The sequence below is a fragment of the Agelaius tricolor genome, unplaced genomic scaffold (genome assembly GCF_023055355.1).
Source record: "Agelaius tricolor isolate 1412-34295 unplaced genomic scaffold, bAgeTri1.0.p SCAF_5, whole genome shotgun sequence".
Taxonomy (NCBI): Eukaryota; Metazoa; Chordata; class Aves; order Passeriformes; family Icteridae; genus Agelaius; species Agelaius tricolor.
In genome coordinates this window covers 44931074-44946332 of record NW_027269265.1, presented here as the reverse complement: position 1 = coordinate 44946332, position 15259 = coordinate 44931074, and the positions used below count along the sequence as shown (strand labels likewise).

Here is a 15259-nt window from a genome sequence, read left to right as displayed (position 1 = left end):
TGCAAGGTGTTAGGGAAGTCAGTGGCTTAAGGAGTGGACAGCAGGGATAACCTGAGCTAGACATTTTCCAAAGAGAAAACTGGTATAGGGGCCTCCTTTTTTTGCTTTTCAGATAATCTGGCAGGATGAGACCCTGCTCTGGGACCAGAGATGGTTTCCACTGAAAAGAGTAGAAGAAAGTTTTGGGCAGTGGAGAATTCCCAGTGATGTAATTGATGCCCAACCATTGCTTACACTTCCCTAATGAAGTTATATCATAGGAATTACAGTGCAATACAGTTCAAAATACAGTTCAAAGTCCACAAGTCCCTTTTTTCTTTGTGTGTTTGTTTGTTTTTGTTTTGGGGTTTGTTTGTTTTCTTTTTGTTTTGGTTTTTTCTTTGGTTTTTTGGGGGATTTTTCTGGGTTTTTTTTTGTTTGGTTTGCTTTTGTTCAAATGTCCAGGAGCTTTTCCTGCTGCTGCATGGGATTTGCCTGAGGACTTTACCATGCAGAGGTTGATCTGTGATGGAGACTGCATTGTCATGCCTGACAAAAGGATGCTTCAGCTTAGAAGGGCACCTGCAGGATCACATTGCCCTGTTTTACTTTTCCCAAGCTGTGACTCCTGCAGCTCATGTTGCAGATGTTTTGGGTTGTGCTTTGCATGGTCTCTTTCTGTGCTCTCAGGATAAATCTGGTGATAAGGACAGGATGTTACAAGTGTCAGCTGTGTCTGGTCACCAGGTGCTTGCCAGGGTAGTACCAATTGCATGCAGGTGTTGGTCTCTGGCCAACATCTCCTACTGAAGACGTTCTTGGTCTAAAGACTTAGTTTTGTTCTTTCTGTTTGCAGTTAGGGGATTGTGTCCAGGCTCCCTTGCATCTCTTTTTCTATTCACTTCATGGACTTTCTGACACTCTTTTCCACAGCAAGATATCATCCCTGAAGCTCAGGGCATGGTTTGCTTCCTATCTGTACCTCTTTCAATCAAGCCAATCTGGTTTGTGTGACTGGAGTGTTTGCCTGCTCTGCTGTGCCCGTTGCAAGTGAGGACCTGAGGCCAGTGTTGCTCTTTGCTCCATCAGTTATTGATCTGTGTAGAGGAACACCTAAGTTGGGCAGGGTTTTTGGAGTTTTATGGCCATGTCAAATGCAGTACCAAAGCCAGATCTGGATCTACTCATTGCCTGTACCAGGGTTGTCCGAGGGACTGGAGTTAAGTTGAGGGTTTCTACAAAGATGTAGGTACATCTAACCTTTAGGCATGATTAGAGGGACTTCAAGCACTCTTCTGCTCTCAAGGGCTTTCTTATTTGTGAATCAGCTTGTTGAACTCCAGTTTTGAGGAACCACATCTGACACAGGCTTGGTGTCTTGCATTTCTGTGGTTTCTTTTCAGCTTTACTTGGCCTGCAGATGCTGGCTGTGAGCCCACCCAAATCCTGCTTGTCATCATTGCTGTGGACTCCCAAGGAAGCTCTGGAAGGAAACCCCCCCTGGCTTTTGCTGATTGTGCAGGTCTGCCAGCAGATCCTGGAGGCTGCGACAGAGGTGGTGGAGAAGGCTTTGTGCTCCTGTGCCCTGCACACTCAACCACAGCCACTGATGAGCACATGTTTTACAACAAAAGCTTAAATGTGGGAGAACAGAAATCCCCAGCTTTACCATAAGTTTCCTCTGTGACTGTCAGGAAGTCACTTAATTGTTGTGGGTTCTTCATTGCAGGGTGGAGTTCCTTGTTCCTTTATCTGCTGTGCCAGTCATGTGTTGCTGAGGGGTGGGATATATGAACCTGTGTGGAGGCCACTCAGAGTTGAAGGAGCATGTCTCCTGTGTCCATTCTGTGATGCTTGCAAGACAAGCAGGATGAGTCCTTGGATGGTATCCCTTTGTTGCTCCAGAGCCAAAAGAGAAATGGCTTCCTTTTCAGTGTGGCGAACTGCAATCCTCACATCTTCAGTCTTTTTTTAGCAGGTCTGTGATTGACAGTGATGCACCTAACTCCCTCACAGCAACATTGCATGGATTTTTTTGAAATCCAGACTTGTGCAGAGGGAGGGGATATGAGCATCACATCAACAAATCTGATGTGGCTGAGATTTACTATAAGCAGTGAAGTGAGGTTTGGGTAATTCAGGACTGTAACTTTATTAAGTTCTGCTGATCCAAACTAAAATCTTGCACTGTAACCTTTGGATGTTTCTGTCAGGCTGTGTGATGGTTTCCCAGCATTGCACACACAGTGCATTGGTTGGCTCTGCATGGCTGCAGACTTGGTTGTGATGAATTCATTCATGGCTGTTGAAGGGCTAGGTTTGGAAGTCTTCTGTGGACCTCTCTGCCAGCAGTGCTCACTGTCCCCATCCCTCTAGGCTGCAGCTGGCTGATGCTGCAGCTGCCAGGTCCATAAATCAGCAGCATGCTCCTGAATATCTGCTGCATAACGACTGCTGCATATTCATGTTTGTTATGTTTGTGTCACCCTGCTATAATAATGTATCTTGGTGAGAAGGAGAGCAGGGACAGGGTCCCAGTAGCTGGTGCCTCCTTGCTTCATTTTATCTCCTCTTTCTGCTTCCACCTTGTTTTTGGCTCCCTAAGATACCCCCTCTCTTGCTTTTCTAGTGTATTTTCCCCAGCTGCTTCTCCCAGATGTGCTAAAGCAAGCCCTGCAGGTTTGCTTTTTGTTGTGGTGCCTTCTTCCCCTGCATCCCTGCTCTGCTAATAAATCAAGGTGTGTACCTGCAAAGGCCCTGCAAGGACTAAACATGGGAGGATGATTGTTATGTTTGAGCATGTAAATTAAAAAGGCCTCCTAATAAAAAGACACTCTGGAAGTATCTGGTCTTGGCTGTTCCTTTGAGCTCTGTTTTTGAATGAGCTTTTATTGGTGTCCCGTTGGGATTGGAAGGGCGAGAAGGAAACTCAGTTTTGGTCCCTCATCCCAAGATGGGCTGTCCCTCACCCACAACTCACCTGTGGAGAAGATGCTGTTGCACCTGTGCTGCTTCACCCTCTGCCTTGAAAAATGAGGAGGAAGAAAAGTGCTGTACCACCTTTCCCTAGAAAAGATAAAATTTTTCAAGATATAAGTAGCAGCCTGTGAAATACCACACGTGAGAGAGGATGGATGGGGGCTGGCTCTGCCTTTCTTCTTTCAGTACAAGATCATCCTAAGTGCTGTCCAGGGAAGCCAGGGAAGCCAACTTGGGTACTAACCAAAGTGTGTCCCGAGATCTGTCTGTCCTGGCAGAGAGGGATCCCTCTCATTCCTGCTCTGTATTCCTTCTAGGGGGACTTGAACCATTCCCAGAAGAGAGGACCCTATTTCTCTGTGGAAGCTCATTAGCCATCCAGAGGGTGAGTGCCACATGGGCAGGAGCAGACTGGGCTCCTACTGTCCCAGGATACTCATTTTTCTGCTTTTATGCTGCTGGCCAACAGCTTCCACCTTTTATCACCCAAACCCAATGCCACTGGCTGTCTGGAACTTTCTGCTGAAGGAGCTGTAGTGCAATAGGACACGTGCTGCGTGAACCATTCCATTCCTGGAGACTAGAGTTCACCAATTCAAACTCTTATAAATCCTATTTTGCTCCAAAAACTGACCTTTAAAAAAATCTCTTAACCACAAATGCTAAAAAAAACAACAAGAACCCAAACACCTAAAAGCATTATCAAAAGATTTCTTGAAACTTCCCAGCTGCAACTACCCTGTTTTCTTATCCACGTATTTGCTGGTAAAATACATGTGTTAGGATTTAAAGCCAGCAGGAAGTTGAACAACCATACCTATTTCCATTGCAAATTCTTCTCAGTGAAAAGGGCTTGTATACATTTGCTGAAACTGGTTTCCTAATTTTTCTTTGTCAACAGTTGTTGGGAGGAATAAGGAAGGATAGGGAAGGGAAAGAGAACAGAGAGCTCATAGGGAGAGTGTATTTCTTGACTCTAGGGTACTTTTTTTGCTGTGCCTTAGTGGTGCTCAGGTTGGGAGGCCCTGTTCTTAAGTGATGTAGGTGGCCACCTTATACCAGTGACTTCCCCCTTTCTTGTAGCTGGGCTTCAGGTGAGGAAAACAGCAGAGCCTGCCCCTCTGCTCTCGGCCCTACCTGCATCTCTGGGTGCTGATCTGTGGATCAGAGCATCTGCCACTCTGCTGGCTGCCTGTGCCCATGACCCAGTTGTGATTTCATCAGGATAATTGGAGAGCAGGGCCTCTCTTACAGTATTCTATGTTTTCCCACTTGATGTACCCTGCCTCCCCAATTGGCTCTGCCTTGGGAAGATGAGCTGCCAGCTCTGACAGCCCAACACAAAGACTCAGCAGGAGACCAGCAGCTTTCCCATCCAAAACTTCTGGGGTTTTTTTGTTTCTTTTTTTTTTTTTTTTTGTCTCAGGTGAAAACCCCAGATGGGAAATCACATTGCCTGAATTTAGTTCCCAGCTTTACCACCATTGATGGCTTTGGGCCAGTCCCTTGGCTTGTTTGCATCCCCTTGCCTGTCTCTGCAGTGAGTAGGAGGGTGTTTCTGTTCATGCATGGCCGCCTCCAGCTCTAGCACTGGGTGCTCCATCGCTTGTAGCTTAGTAGTGAGATCTGAATCTGTCCCTTCTTGTGCTGTTGCAGCAGAGCCAGATGGCTGCAACCTGCCCTAGCATGATGACAGGACCACTGGGCATGGGAGAGGCTGGACCTTTCCCCAGCAGCTACTCCTTTCATCACCAGGAGGACCAGGCAGGACATACAGGTACCTTAGGAAACCAGCCTGGAGACAGCATCTCTTGTAATTCCACACCATTACTGGGCAGTGTTTTCCCCAAAGCCTGATATTCTCTATTAGCTGTAATTACAGAGATCCACTTACACTGACGCTGCATACTCATCTGCTCCAAGTTTCTACTTCATTGCACCTTATATCTTGTGGGAAAATCAATACAATTTGGTACTGAGACTGGCAAGCCAAGAGATTGTTCAGAGCCTGGGTTCATGGCTGTGTACCATGTGTTTTAACACTTAACATTTACTGTCATCTATAATGTGTGTCTTGCTTTAAAGTTTCCTGGGTAGCTGTCCATCTTTTTATATACTCAAGATATATCACACTGCCTTTCATGCATCCCATTAGTGCTTATAGGTGGGATTTTAATGTAAAGGAAAGTTAAAAGTTGCCTCTTCTCTTGAGCTCTGTTGTACAGAGTATCGTTGGTTTTTCTGAAAAAGGCTGGAAGGCCTGAGAGAAGCCTCTTTTCTAGGGTGAGGTGGAGGGTTGCCAACCCAGGCAGGGAAGTGTCTGCCTCTGAACCACCTGCTCAGCCCTGGGAGGCTGGAGAGGAGAAGAAAGTGGAGGAGTCCTGGCAGTTTGCAGCCTTCTGCATCTCCACAGTGAGAGCTTTTCCTCCTTCACACTGCTTTCCCACACATGTTGGTATGTTCAACACTAGGCCCTGAGTCCTGACTGCAAGATAGGAGTTCAGGTTTTTTAAGTGTCTCACATTGTCCTGTCCTGCACTGTGGCCTCTTCATGCCTTTATTATCCATCTTTACCAACTTTCAGACACAACTCCAATCTCTTTCCTTACGCAGGTTACTCTTGCTCATGTAGAGCCTCAAAGAGCACTGAAGTGTTGGATCATAAATTACAAGTGTAATTTAAAAACTGTCTTCAGTTTTTTTCACATCATACGCCCTGCCAGATGCAGAGAACTGTGACTTGGGTGCTAGCACAGGTGGTCTCTCCCATCTGCATGTGATTTTTTTTTAAGGGTCTGTGTTCAGCAGTGGTGTGGGATGTACAATTTGCTTGCCTGTTTCTTTCACCCTTTCTGTGGGCTGGCAGCAGTTAACCCACAGAGCAGTGTGATTTCCCTCTGTGGAAGTTAGCTTGGAAGGTTGGTTCTTCTGCAGAGACTGAGGTGGGATGAGTAACTTGGTATCAGGGAGACAAATAGAGTGGTGGTGGTGGTGGTGGGAGGTGAAGGTCCCACCATGATTCTCAAGCATATCCCAGCACCTTCCAGAATTTCCTGACCACACTGCTCCTTGTGCCCCATTCATGATGCTGAAGACATGGGCATGAGCAGTCCTGACTTACAAGTTTCTGAGATAAAGGGCCTGCTCGTCTTTCTTTGGAAAATAGTAATTCTGGTGGCCTGTATTGGGTGTGGAGAGTGGGGTGCATGGGCAATTTCTTCATCCAGAGGAAAGCTCTTGTGTCGCTGGTTTGTTCTCTGGGTTTATTGTTTTACTGACTGATTTAGGTTGTTTGCTATTTTGGGTAGTTATAGCTACCTACCAGTTGTTTTTCTTGGAATAAACTGCCAACAAAGAACTTTTTAAAGAATATTTACTTTTTGAGAGGGAAAGCAAGAACAGTAGTTGCACTCTCTTACTGCCAACAGCAGATGATTGCACAGCTTTGTCTTTTCCTTAAATGTCTGACAGCTAAAGCAGGAACCACGGAGCAGAGAACAGGTAGCAGCTTTGGAGAGGATGATACTGTCTTGTTTTCCTTTGCCCTTCCATATTTTTCCAAGCCCTTTGTGGTTGGGTAGTCTCTGGCAGAGGGGTTGTGCTGCCAGAGGTGCTTTGACTGGAAACTGTGAGGGCTGGGCTTGGTGCAGTGACCAGTCCATGCCTGTTCAAGACTTGTGCAAAGCTGAGGCTTGCACATTGCTGCTGGGAGATGTTTATGGCTGCTCTGGAGAGCAATCCCTCCCTTCGAGACTTGCCTATCCCTCGGACCTGCCTGCAGCTTTCTGCTGCTCTTCCTCGCAGGTTTCTCCTTGAATGTGCATCTGTATTTTGAGCCTCCTACATTATGTCATTCCTTACCCCTTTTCTTCCTTTCCTCTGCAGCAGTATTTTTGTGCTCAGTCCCTTGGGACAGGCTGCCTTTTCCTTCAGATCTTGAAGAGCTAGCAGAGGATGGAAGAAGGCATTCTGCTCATTTTTGGCTTTTTTTCTTTTTTTCCCCCCTAATAGAAGACATTTATTATCTCCAAGTCATCTCTCCAAAGCAGGGCCAGTATTTGCAACTTTTATTCTCTTTGGCATCCCTTTCTCTGTTTTCATCTGTGAGGTGCACTGTCTGAGTTTGCAGGTATACAAGCAAGCCAACAACAGGCACAATTGGTTAGATTTGTAGCTCACTTGTTCATTTTAAAAAGCAACAAGTAAATTAAAATGAAGCATTGGATAGGCTTCATAACAGAGCATCAGCTTGCCAGCCTCAGTTCCCTAATCTCTTTGGGGCTGGACAGGCCACAGAGAACATCAGCGTTTTGGTCCTTGAGTGGAAACAAAAGGTGGCATTTCACACCACTGAAGAGGCTCCTTCAGTCCCTCCACAGGCTGTGCTTTGTGATGTTGGTGACAGTCTTGTGCATGAGCAAATGCAGGAGACTGGACAGTCACTGGGGTAAGCCAACAAGGTTTGTTTATCAATGCTCAGAGATCACTGAGTAGGATTGCTGATGTGTGGGTGTGGATGACTGCTGGTAAAAGACTGGCATGAGTGTTGTTCTCCTAGAGGACTGCAGGCCATTTCTACCTGCAGGGCGTCTGTGCTGAAGGGAAGTAGAAGCAAACACAGTGGCATTTGTGGTCATATGGCTCCTCTGGACAGAGCTTTGGAGGAAAGGGTGCCTGGTCTAATATGAGCCCAAAGAGATTTCCAGAGTTGAAATTGACTTCTGATGCCTTTAAGTGTAGAAGCTCCCAGTGGGCAGGTGCAGTGATGGTGAATGCTCAATAATGAACAGTTGTAAAACTTGTGGCATGGCTGGCCTTATACAGCAGCATTGTGCAAAAATCTGTCTCTTGACTTGTTCAGTTGGCTTGGTGTCTGTCCTGGGAGGGAAACAGAGGACACAGACAAAGCTTTGGAAGGGTGTCAGAGGCTCTCTTGTGGTGAATGTGTTGGAAACCCACTGTGTATCCCTGCTGCTTGACGCCTGAGCTCTTGTGGGAACTGTCATGGTGAGATGGGATGTACTGATGGGGCTGAGCCCCTTGAGTTCCTTGCCTCTGCTGAGTGAGTTCTGGAGGCTTCACAGTCAGGTTTCCCAGACCACCTCTATAGGCTAGAGAATAGGGACCATGAAGAAGGTCAGGTTGTTTGTTGCAGGACACAGCTGGATCTCTGGGTAGCAGCTGTAGCCTTGATGCTCAGACCTACTTTAGGTCTTAGCCCTGTGACAGCTTCTGCCAAGCATCTTGATCCTTGTTTCTGCAGGCAGGGCCTCCATGCTGCCACCCAGCATGTGCAGGCAGGGGAGGTGCTGTGCCCTCTGCCCTCACCCACGCCTCCATCCCCTCCCTGTGAGACACAGGTAGGATGTTGGTGTCCACCGGGGCTGGGTGCTTGCTCTCCCTGCTTCCTGCTCAAGGCTGGCAGATGGCTCCTGTTTGCTGGAGCTGTGTGGCTCTGGCTACTGGGCTGGGAGCAGCTGCTGCTGCCAGGCGGAAGCACTCGGCGAGGCTTTCCTAGACAGCTTTGAACGGGAGCCAGGAGCCCTCGCTACAGGAGCAAATCCATGAGGTCAGGAAATACAGCAGCAGCAGCTCCAGCTCCACTCTGGGGCTCTTGGCTTGGCACACGGATCCCAGCCCTCCTCATTCCAGACGGTGCTCCTGGAACTGCTCTTCTCCTTGCTGTCTCTCAACTGTTGCTTGACAGCCCTGTGTGTGGCTTTTGGGGGGTGTAGAACTGGAGTGCTGCAGAGGTGATAAATTTGGATAGGGAAACACTAGATGGTGACCTGGATCAGACTTTCAGATCTTGAAGAGCTTGCAGAAGATGGAAGAAGCATTGTTCCTGCTCTGTGTGGGACTGAGAGGCTGTGCTTTTGTGTTTCACTCTGTTATTTTGTGGTCAGCTGTGTGTGGGCTCTGTGTTGGCTGCTGAGCAATAGAAACTGGAAATCCTCGCATCAGGAGAAGCTTTCACAACCACCAACAGACTGTGAACCTCCATCCGGTGTGTCACCAGCATGAAAACTGGGGTGTCTGTTACCGTCTCTCTGACAGGAACCCCACTCTCTCTTCCCTGCATCTGTGTTATAGGAAGCCAGAAATGTTGCTTTTGGGATGGTTGTTCCTTGAACCAGCCCTTATAGTGGTGGTGGTGATGATGTTTTTGTGGCGCTGAGGAACAGCCACCCCTGTGTTGGCACTATAGGTACATCGAAGAGCAGCCTTGCTCTTCCCATGTTCAGGAGTAAAAAGTGTGATGGGAGAGTTATGAGATGGTGTTGGTAAGCTTAAGGGTAGGACCAGCTGCCCAGCTCTGTGGCAGAGATTGGCCATATTGAAATCTCTGCTTTCCCTTCAGCCTTTGGCTAGGCTGCTTCTTTCCATGGAATTTGCCCATGTTCTGGTGTGCTGTTGGGTCTGCACGCTACCCTTGAGGAGCTCGCAGTGGGGAAAGGAAGTGAGCTCCCCTAAGCATTGATTTTAGCCCACATTAACTGGGGCAGCTCTCAAGCCCAGAGCTGTCCATCATTCCCCATGCTCTCACTCTGCATTAGGACGTGTTTTACAGCAATGGTGTGGAGCAGCTAGGCTGGACCTGCCCTCTTTGCGAGCTGCAGAATCCCTCCTGCCACTGCAGGGGTGAGGATGGCAGAGCAATGGAGAGTTAGCTGAGGTGACAGCACCTTTGAGGGATGGTGTCAGAGAGCAAACACCAGCATTGCAGAGTTCTTGCATTAAACTGTCCATATGTGGGCCACAAGTGGGGAGTAGCAATAGCTCCTTTGCCCCCTTCATTTTCCCTGCCTCTTGAGTGTGTGTGGGACAAGATGTGGATTTGTGTTTCTGTGGAGAAACCAGACCTTAAAACTCTGTGCTAAGGTGGTGATATGCAGGGCTTGCTGGTGTGTGGCTGCCCCTCTGCTGTGCAGTGGAGCTCAGCTGGGGTCGGGAGCAGGGGAAGACACTCAAGCTAATGTGGGTGACGACCTTGTCCCCCACCTCCTGCTGCAGTGTGGACCATAAAGCTGCTATGGCTGTGGGGGCCTTCCAGAGGAGTAGGCAGTGCCTTCCACTGGGGTGGTCTTTGAGGGAAAACCCCTCCTAGAGAACTTATGTCTTCTCCTCCCCTGGGGAGTCAAAGCTTTTCTCACTGTCTCAGCAAGTCCTGCAGTTGTGCCTGGGCAGTTGTGCTGTTTTCCTTGAGCATCTTCATGGCACCTGCTTCATCTTCAGATGCAGAGCAAAGTCCATGTGCTTTGCTGGGGGATGGAGATCTCCTTGCTCTGCAATGAAAGGTGGGAGCAGTGTTTCTTCAGACCCCCCAGGACCCCTCTGTGTTCAGCTGTGAATGTGTTTGTTGAAGGAGTGATTCCCTCCCCGACAGCTGTGCTGGTGGAGATGGTCAATCCACATTTGCTCCCCAGTCCCTTTTCACCCTGTCTCTTCCCAGGGAGATGAGAAGCCTGGGATGGGGATCTCTTTTGTCCCTGAGAAGCAGTGCATGTGAGAACAACATGTACAGGAGGGCATGCATTAACAGAGCAGAGTAATGTGTGTGCACAGTCAGTTAGTGAGATCATGTAGATTCTCTCCTGTAGCCTTGCTTTCGATCTCCAACTCTTCCCTGGCTGCCAGAACAGAGGCACACTGGACTTTCAGAGGAAGCAGTGTCACTTTCAGGAAGGCACCTAGGGTACAGGAGCATTATTTGCACTTCATTTCCCCCCACCATCGCCACTTTTCCATCATGTTTAACTGCTTCTCCAGCACAGCAAACCAGAGGTCCTGCTTGGCATCATATTTGTCACCTGGCTGCTCTTCTGTACCCCCTCGTTTACCCTTCTTTAGGATTCTGGATGTTTCTGCTATCAAGACAGCAGCTCAAGAAAGGGCTTTGGCAAGAGGTGGTTGTGTCTGATTGCTCCCTGCTCAAGAGGGAGATGGAACTGTCTGGGTGGTTTAGGGTTGCAGTCAGGTGGGGATTGAAGGCAAAAAGTTCTGGCTTCCTTGTCATTAGATCTCTGCTGTGTTAGCAAATGCATCAGCTGTGGTCTGGGTCTAGAGCAGCCTTTGCTGGCACAGTTTGTAGCAGCTTCCAGAATTTAGGAGCAGGGCTGACAAGCCTGGGGAGGAGGGTGGAGTGATTTAACTATCTGAGGTGGGAGGATGGAGGAGGGGGTTCTAATCCCTGTGAACACTGAAGAGTATCTGAGGGGAACTGTGAGCTTGTCTTCTTGCTACCTGCTGCATTTTGGGTGGCTTCCCCTGAGCTTGCAGATGGTGGCTGAGAACGAGTATCTGACCCTGGAGTGACTTTCAGTGGGCAGGGGCTGCAGTCCAATGAGGGTGAATTTCTATTTAAACCTTTGGGGTTTTGTAATCTTCCTGAGTTAGTTCCCCTTTCTCAGCAGACTTGGAGCAGAAATTTAAGGGAGGAGCTGGGGGATGTGAATCTTCTGCTGTTGAAGGACCATGGGAGGCACACACCACTGCAGAAGTGTGGTTTGCTCATCCTCACCCTAACCATCATTGTCAGCCAGCACCTTTTGTGACAGCATCTCTTTCCCCCTTGCTAGGTGTGCCAGATTGAGCTCAGGGAGCAGGGATGCCCCTTCTGCAGTCCTTCCTGTCACAACAGTAGTAGCACCGTTAGCTGGAGGCCAGGCAGAGGGTGTGGATGTGCCACCATCTCAACCCTACTGTGTGGTTTGAGGTTTGACGCAGCTGTGAGGGTGAAGACATGGAGGTAACAGCATGTTTGGGCAGGGCTGGACCTTTTCCCCTGCTCTTGTGGGAATTGACATCCCAGCCTCGTTGGCCAAGGGTTTCAAATCTATCTAAAGATTTCAGATCATCAGCTTGAGATAACGTAAAACCAGACTTCTTAAACTGGTTACATTAGGGGTTGATGTACACAGCCAGCACCTCTTGTTTTCTCATCAGTAATGCTCTCCTACCTCTTGAAGTTTGCTCAAGGAAACTGTGAAGTTTGCATCCAGATGGTCAGGCTGAAGGATTGCAACAGACCACAGGATGAACAGAGTTTTTGTATTTGGTTTGATGGATTATTTTGCCCATTTTAAAGTAACCTCTCTTAGCATAGTGACCATGTTTGCCCTTGCAGGTGGTGGTGCTCCTGGAAGTCCTGAGCTGGGGTCAGCTGGAAGATGACCGAATACAAGCTGGTGGTGGTGGGAGCAGGTGGTGTTGGGAAGAGTGCTTTGACGATACAGCTCATTCAGAACCATTTTGTTGATGAGTATGACCCCACAATAGAGGTAAGTGGCTCTGGGCATGAGGTCTGTCTGTCTGCATGTTTTCCACTTGCTTTTCTCCACCTTGTCTCCAACCCAGAGCATGCTCAGTTTGGTCTCAGGTCTGAACTTGAGCAGGGATGTTCCTCTGCTTTGCAGAGCTATTCTGAGTCACTATGTGTGTGTTCAGAGGTTGCAGAGACTGACTTAACTTCTCCTGCAGAAGGGTAGTGGTGTCTGCTGAAGAGAGGTGACATGGGAGGCAGCAGAGACAGGCAGAGCAGGGCAGGGGCTAAGAGGCAGCACAAAAGTCTTCCTTTCTGATGAGATGACAATGTAGGGAGGGATTAAAGGTTTAGAATTGGAGAGCCATTTTGTGCCTGTGCTTCCATTTCTCCTCCCGTGAAATCAGAGTAAATGTATTGACTTTTTCTGCAGGATGTTTTGAGCTTTACTGATGAAATGGGTTTTATCAGAGCTTGGTTGTATTATGTATGTCTTGCAGTTTGAGCAAGATGTGCTGAGCAGCTGAACTGCTGTGGCTCCCAGAGTGCTGCCTCTGCTTCTTCACAAGGAGTTAAAGGCTAATGTGTGTGTCTCAGTCGGTGTGGATGGCAGCACTGACCTGTTTAGCTCAGCACCCTGCCTGAAGATGCAGGCAGGGACCCTATGGTCCTCACAGGCTGTATGGGGGCAGAGGGGGATTCAGTGTTCAATATCCATTGTGATATTATTATTTTCTTTAATTTGTAAAAATATATTCCATTCTCCATCTGCTTTCACCATAGTTAGTGATGTGCTAATTAGCCTCTGCATGACTTACACCTTCGTTGGGTGAGACGTAGGCAGTAGCCACTGTGCTGCACGAGGAGTAAAGTCCACCCTGGGAAGGCAAATTGCAGCTCTGTCATGCCTCTTGGACAACAACCTCCCTGTCTGCAGTCCTAAAGGATTCTCTACCAGATGTGTATAAATGCAGCTGTGGTTTCTGCAGTTATTATTATCATAATGGCTAAAGGCCCCAGCTGGGATGAGAAATCTATTCTGGTAGGTGTTTTATGTTTAGTCCCCACCCTGAAGAGCTTACAACTTACATAAACAAGGCAAGACAAGGCTTGGTAGAAAGGCAGAAATAGTCTTACAGTCCTACAGATGGGAAGGAGAGAAAGCACTTAAAAAGCACGTGCTATTACATCATTTGGCCAAGGTCACCTAAAACGTCCATGGCAGAGACTGGAATTTAATTTAGGGCTCCTGAGTCTCCTTGATTATGGATGCAATTGCCTTTGTCCCCAGCTCCTCTCCCCTCATGTGGCTGTCCCCAGTAGTATTGCATACTTTTCTCAGAAACCCATTCCAGGCTGTTTTTGCTAAAAGAGTGTTCATGGATAGCACCCTCCCTGGGGAGACATCTGCAAGGATGCATCCTCTCTTGGACCTTAGGTGGGCAGAGGCAACTCCTACCCAGTGATGTGTTGGGTTTTGGCATCCTGTGGTTTTTGTCTCCAGCTGCCTGCTCCCTGTGTGTACCCTGCAGGGAATTTTCTCCATGTAAACAGGCAGCAGGGAATGTAAACCCTGCATGGCATTTCCCAGCACACCCTCTTCACCCTACGCACTTCTGCAGTGCTCTGGGAGATGCCTGCTCTCTCCTCCACTGTTCACTTCAGCCCCATTCTGTTCTTCTCCTCTTCCAAAAGCTGCCACAAGCTGCTCTTCAGCCCTCTCACCCCTGGTGCTTTTCCACCTGCAGGTACCACCAGCCCTGATGCCTTTGCAACTCCCTTGGTTGTACCCTGCTTTCCCTGCTACCCCAGCCAACTACTGATTCATTTCAGGGTGATTCCTTTTAATTATGCTTCATTTTATGGGGATTTAAGAGACCAAGAACTACCTGCCAGCCATCCAAATGTGACCAACAAACCACCTTCCTGTGACTAAGCTGCTTTGGATCATGCCCAGGAGCTGACTATGACTGTTCAGCCAGCTAACAAGCAGCACAGCAGTGCTGAAAAGAGCAGGACAAAAGGGGGGAGAAAGATGATACGTGCATGGAGCAAAGGCGTTGCCCACTGCCCACATGGATTGAACACAGGCTGTGCTGCAAAGGGGGGGTGCAAGCAGATTGGGGTGTACTGAGATGTTCCCCAGAGCAGGAGGTGTACAGGTTTGTCCCCTGTCTGGGGTAGAGACTCTGACTGGGTGTTTGCTCCCCTCCTACCCTCCTGATTCACCAGTGCAAATGTTTGGCTCTGTAACTCAGTGCTGTCCACCCCACTTCAGCACACTCTCACAGGCCAGCTCTTGGGCTGCCAAGGAGCCTTAGGACCTTTGTTTTGGGAACAGGAGGGCCAAGGCAGCAAAGAAAGGTATGCCACTGGCATTGTCCCGTGGTGAATAAGCAGGGATGGAATAAAGAGTTTCACTCTGTTGAGCAATTCTTTGGTTCATCTTCCAGCTCTTAGCAGCTAGCTAGTAATGGGCTGCCCAAACCTCTGGTCATGTCCTGACCGTAGTGCTTAGCAAATGGGCCTCTTGGCCTGGTCCTCCAGCACAGCTGGAATGCTCCCGGCATCCGCCTGGGATCTTGAATCTGAACCCCAAACAGATGTTGTTTCTGCTGCCTGGCACTTCACAGCTGGGTCTGGCTGCATTCCCCTCTGCTCAGGATGGGGGTGGGACATGCAGGGCTACAGAGGAGGGCTGAGGAGGCTGCAGGGTGCTGCTGTGGGCTAGTGGCAGCCATGTCACCTGGTCGTGTGGCAGGGACAGCTGAGCTGCCATCCTGAGCTTCCGGGGGAGGGTGAGATCGAATGAAGCTGTACACAAAGAATTGATGGGGAGAGCTTGTCCCCTTCCTTTGCAAAGCATCCTCTGCAAGATTGTTTTCTGTCTCTGCCTTGTAAGCCAGCTGGCTGGCCTTATGGGTAGCCTGTTGATGACCTGAGCTGAGGTGTGGGATCTCTTCTATGTCAGCATGCCTGGGTGCTGGTGAAACATCCTGGAACTAGGGACTTGGCAATTCACTGTGAACGTGTGTGCTG

At 48.7% G+C, this 15259-nt stretch overlaps 1 protein-coding gene across 2 annotated transcripts in view; it reads left to right on the top strand.

Annotated features, from left to right (window-relative positions):
- Positions 1-15259, top strand: part of HRAS (HRas proto-oncogene, GTPase) — a 39982-nt gene that overhangs the window by 17376 nt on the left and 7347 nt on the right. Inside the window, exons 2-3 of one of the 2 annotated variants that reach the window (XM_071427657.1) lie at positions 3276-3343; positions 12086-12239. In XM_071427657.1, the coding sequence (XP_071283758.1) occupies positions 12129-12239 (111 nt within the window). In that variant the 5' untranslated portion in view covers positions 3276-3343; positions 12086-12128. The remainder of the gene's footprint in view (positions 1-3275; positions 3344-12085; positions 12240-15259) is intronic. The other variant, XM_071427656.1, reaches the window with a different exon arrangement.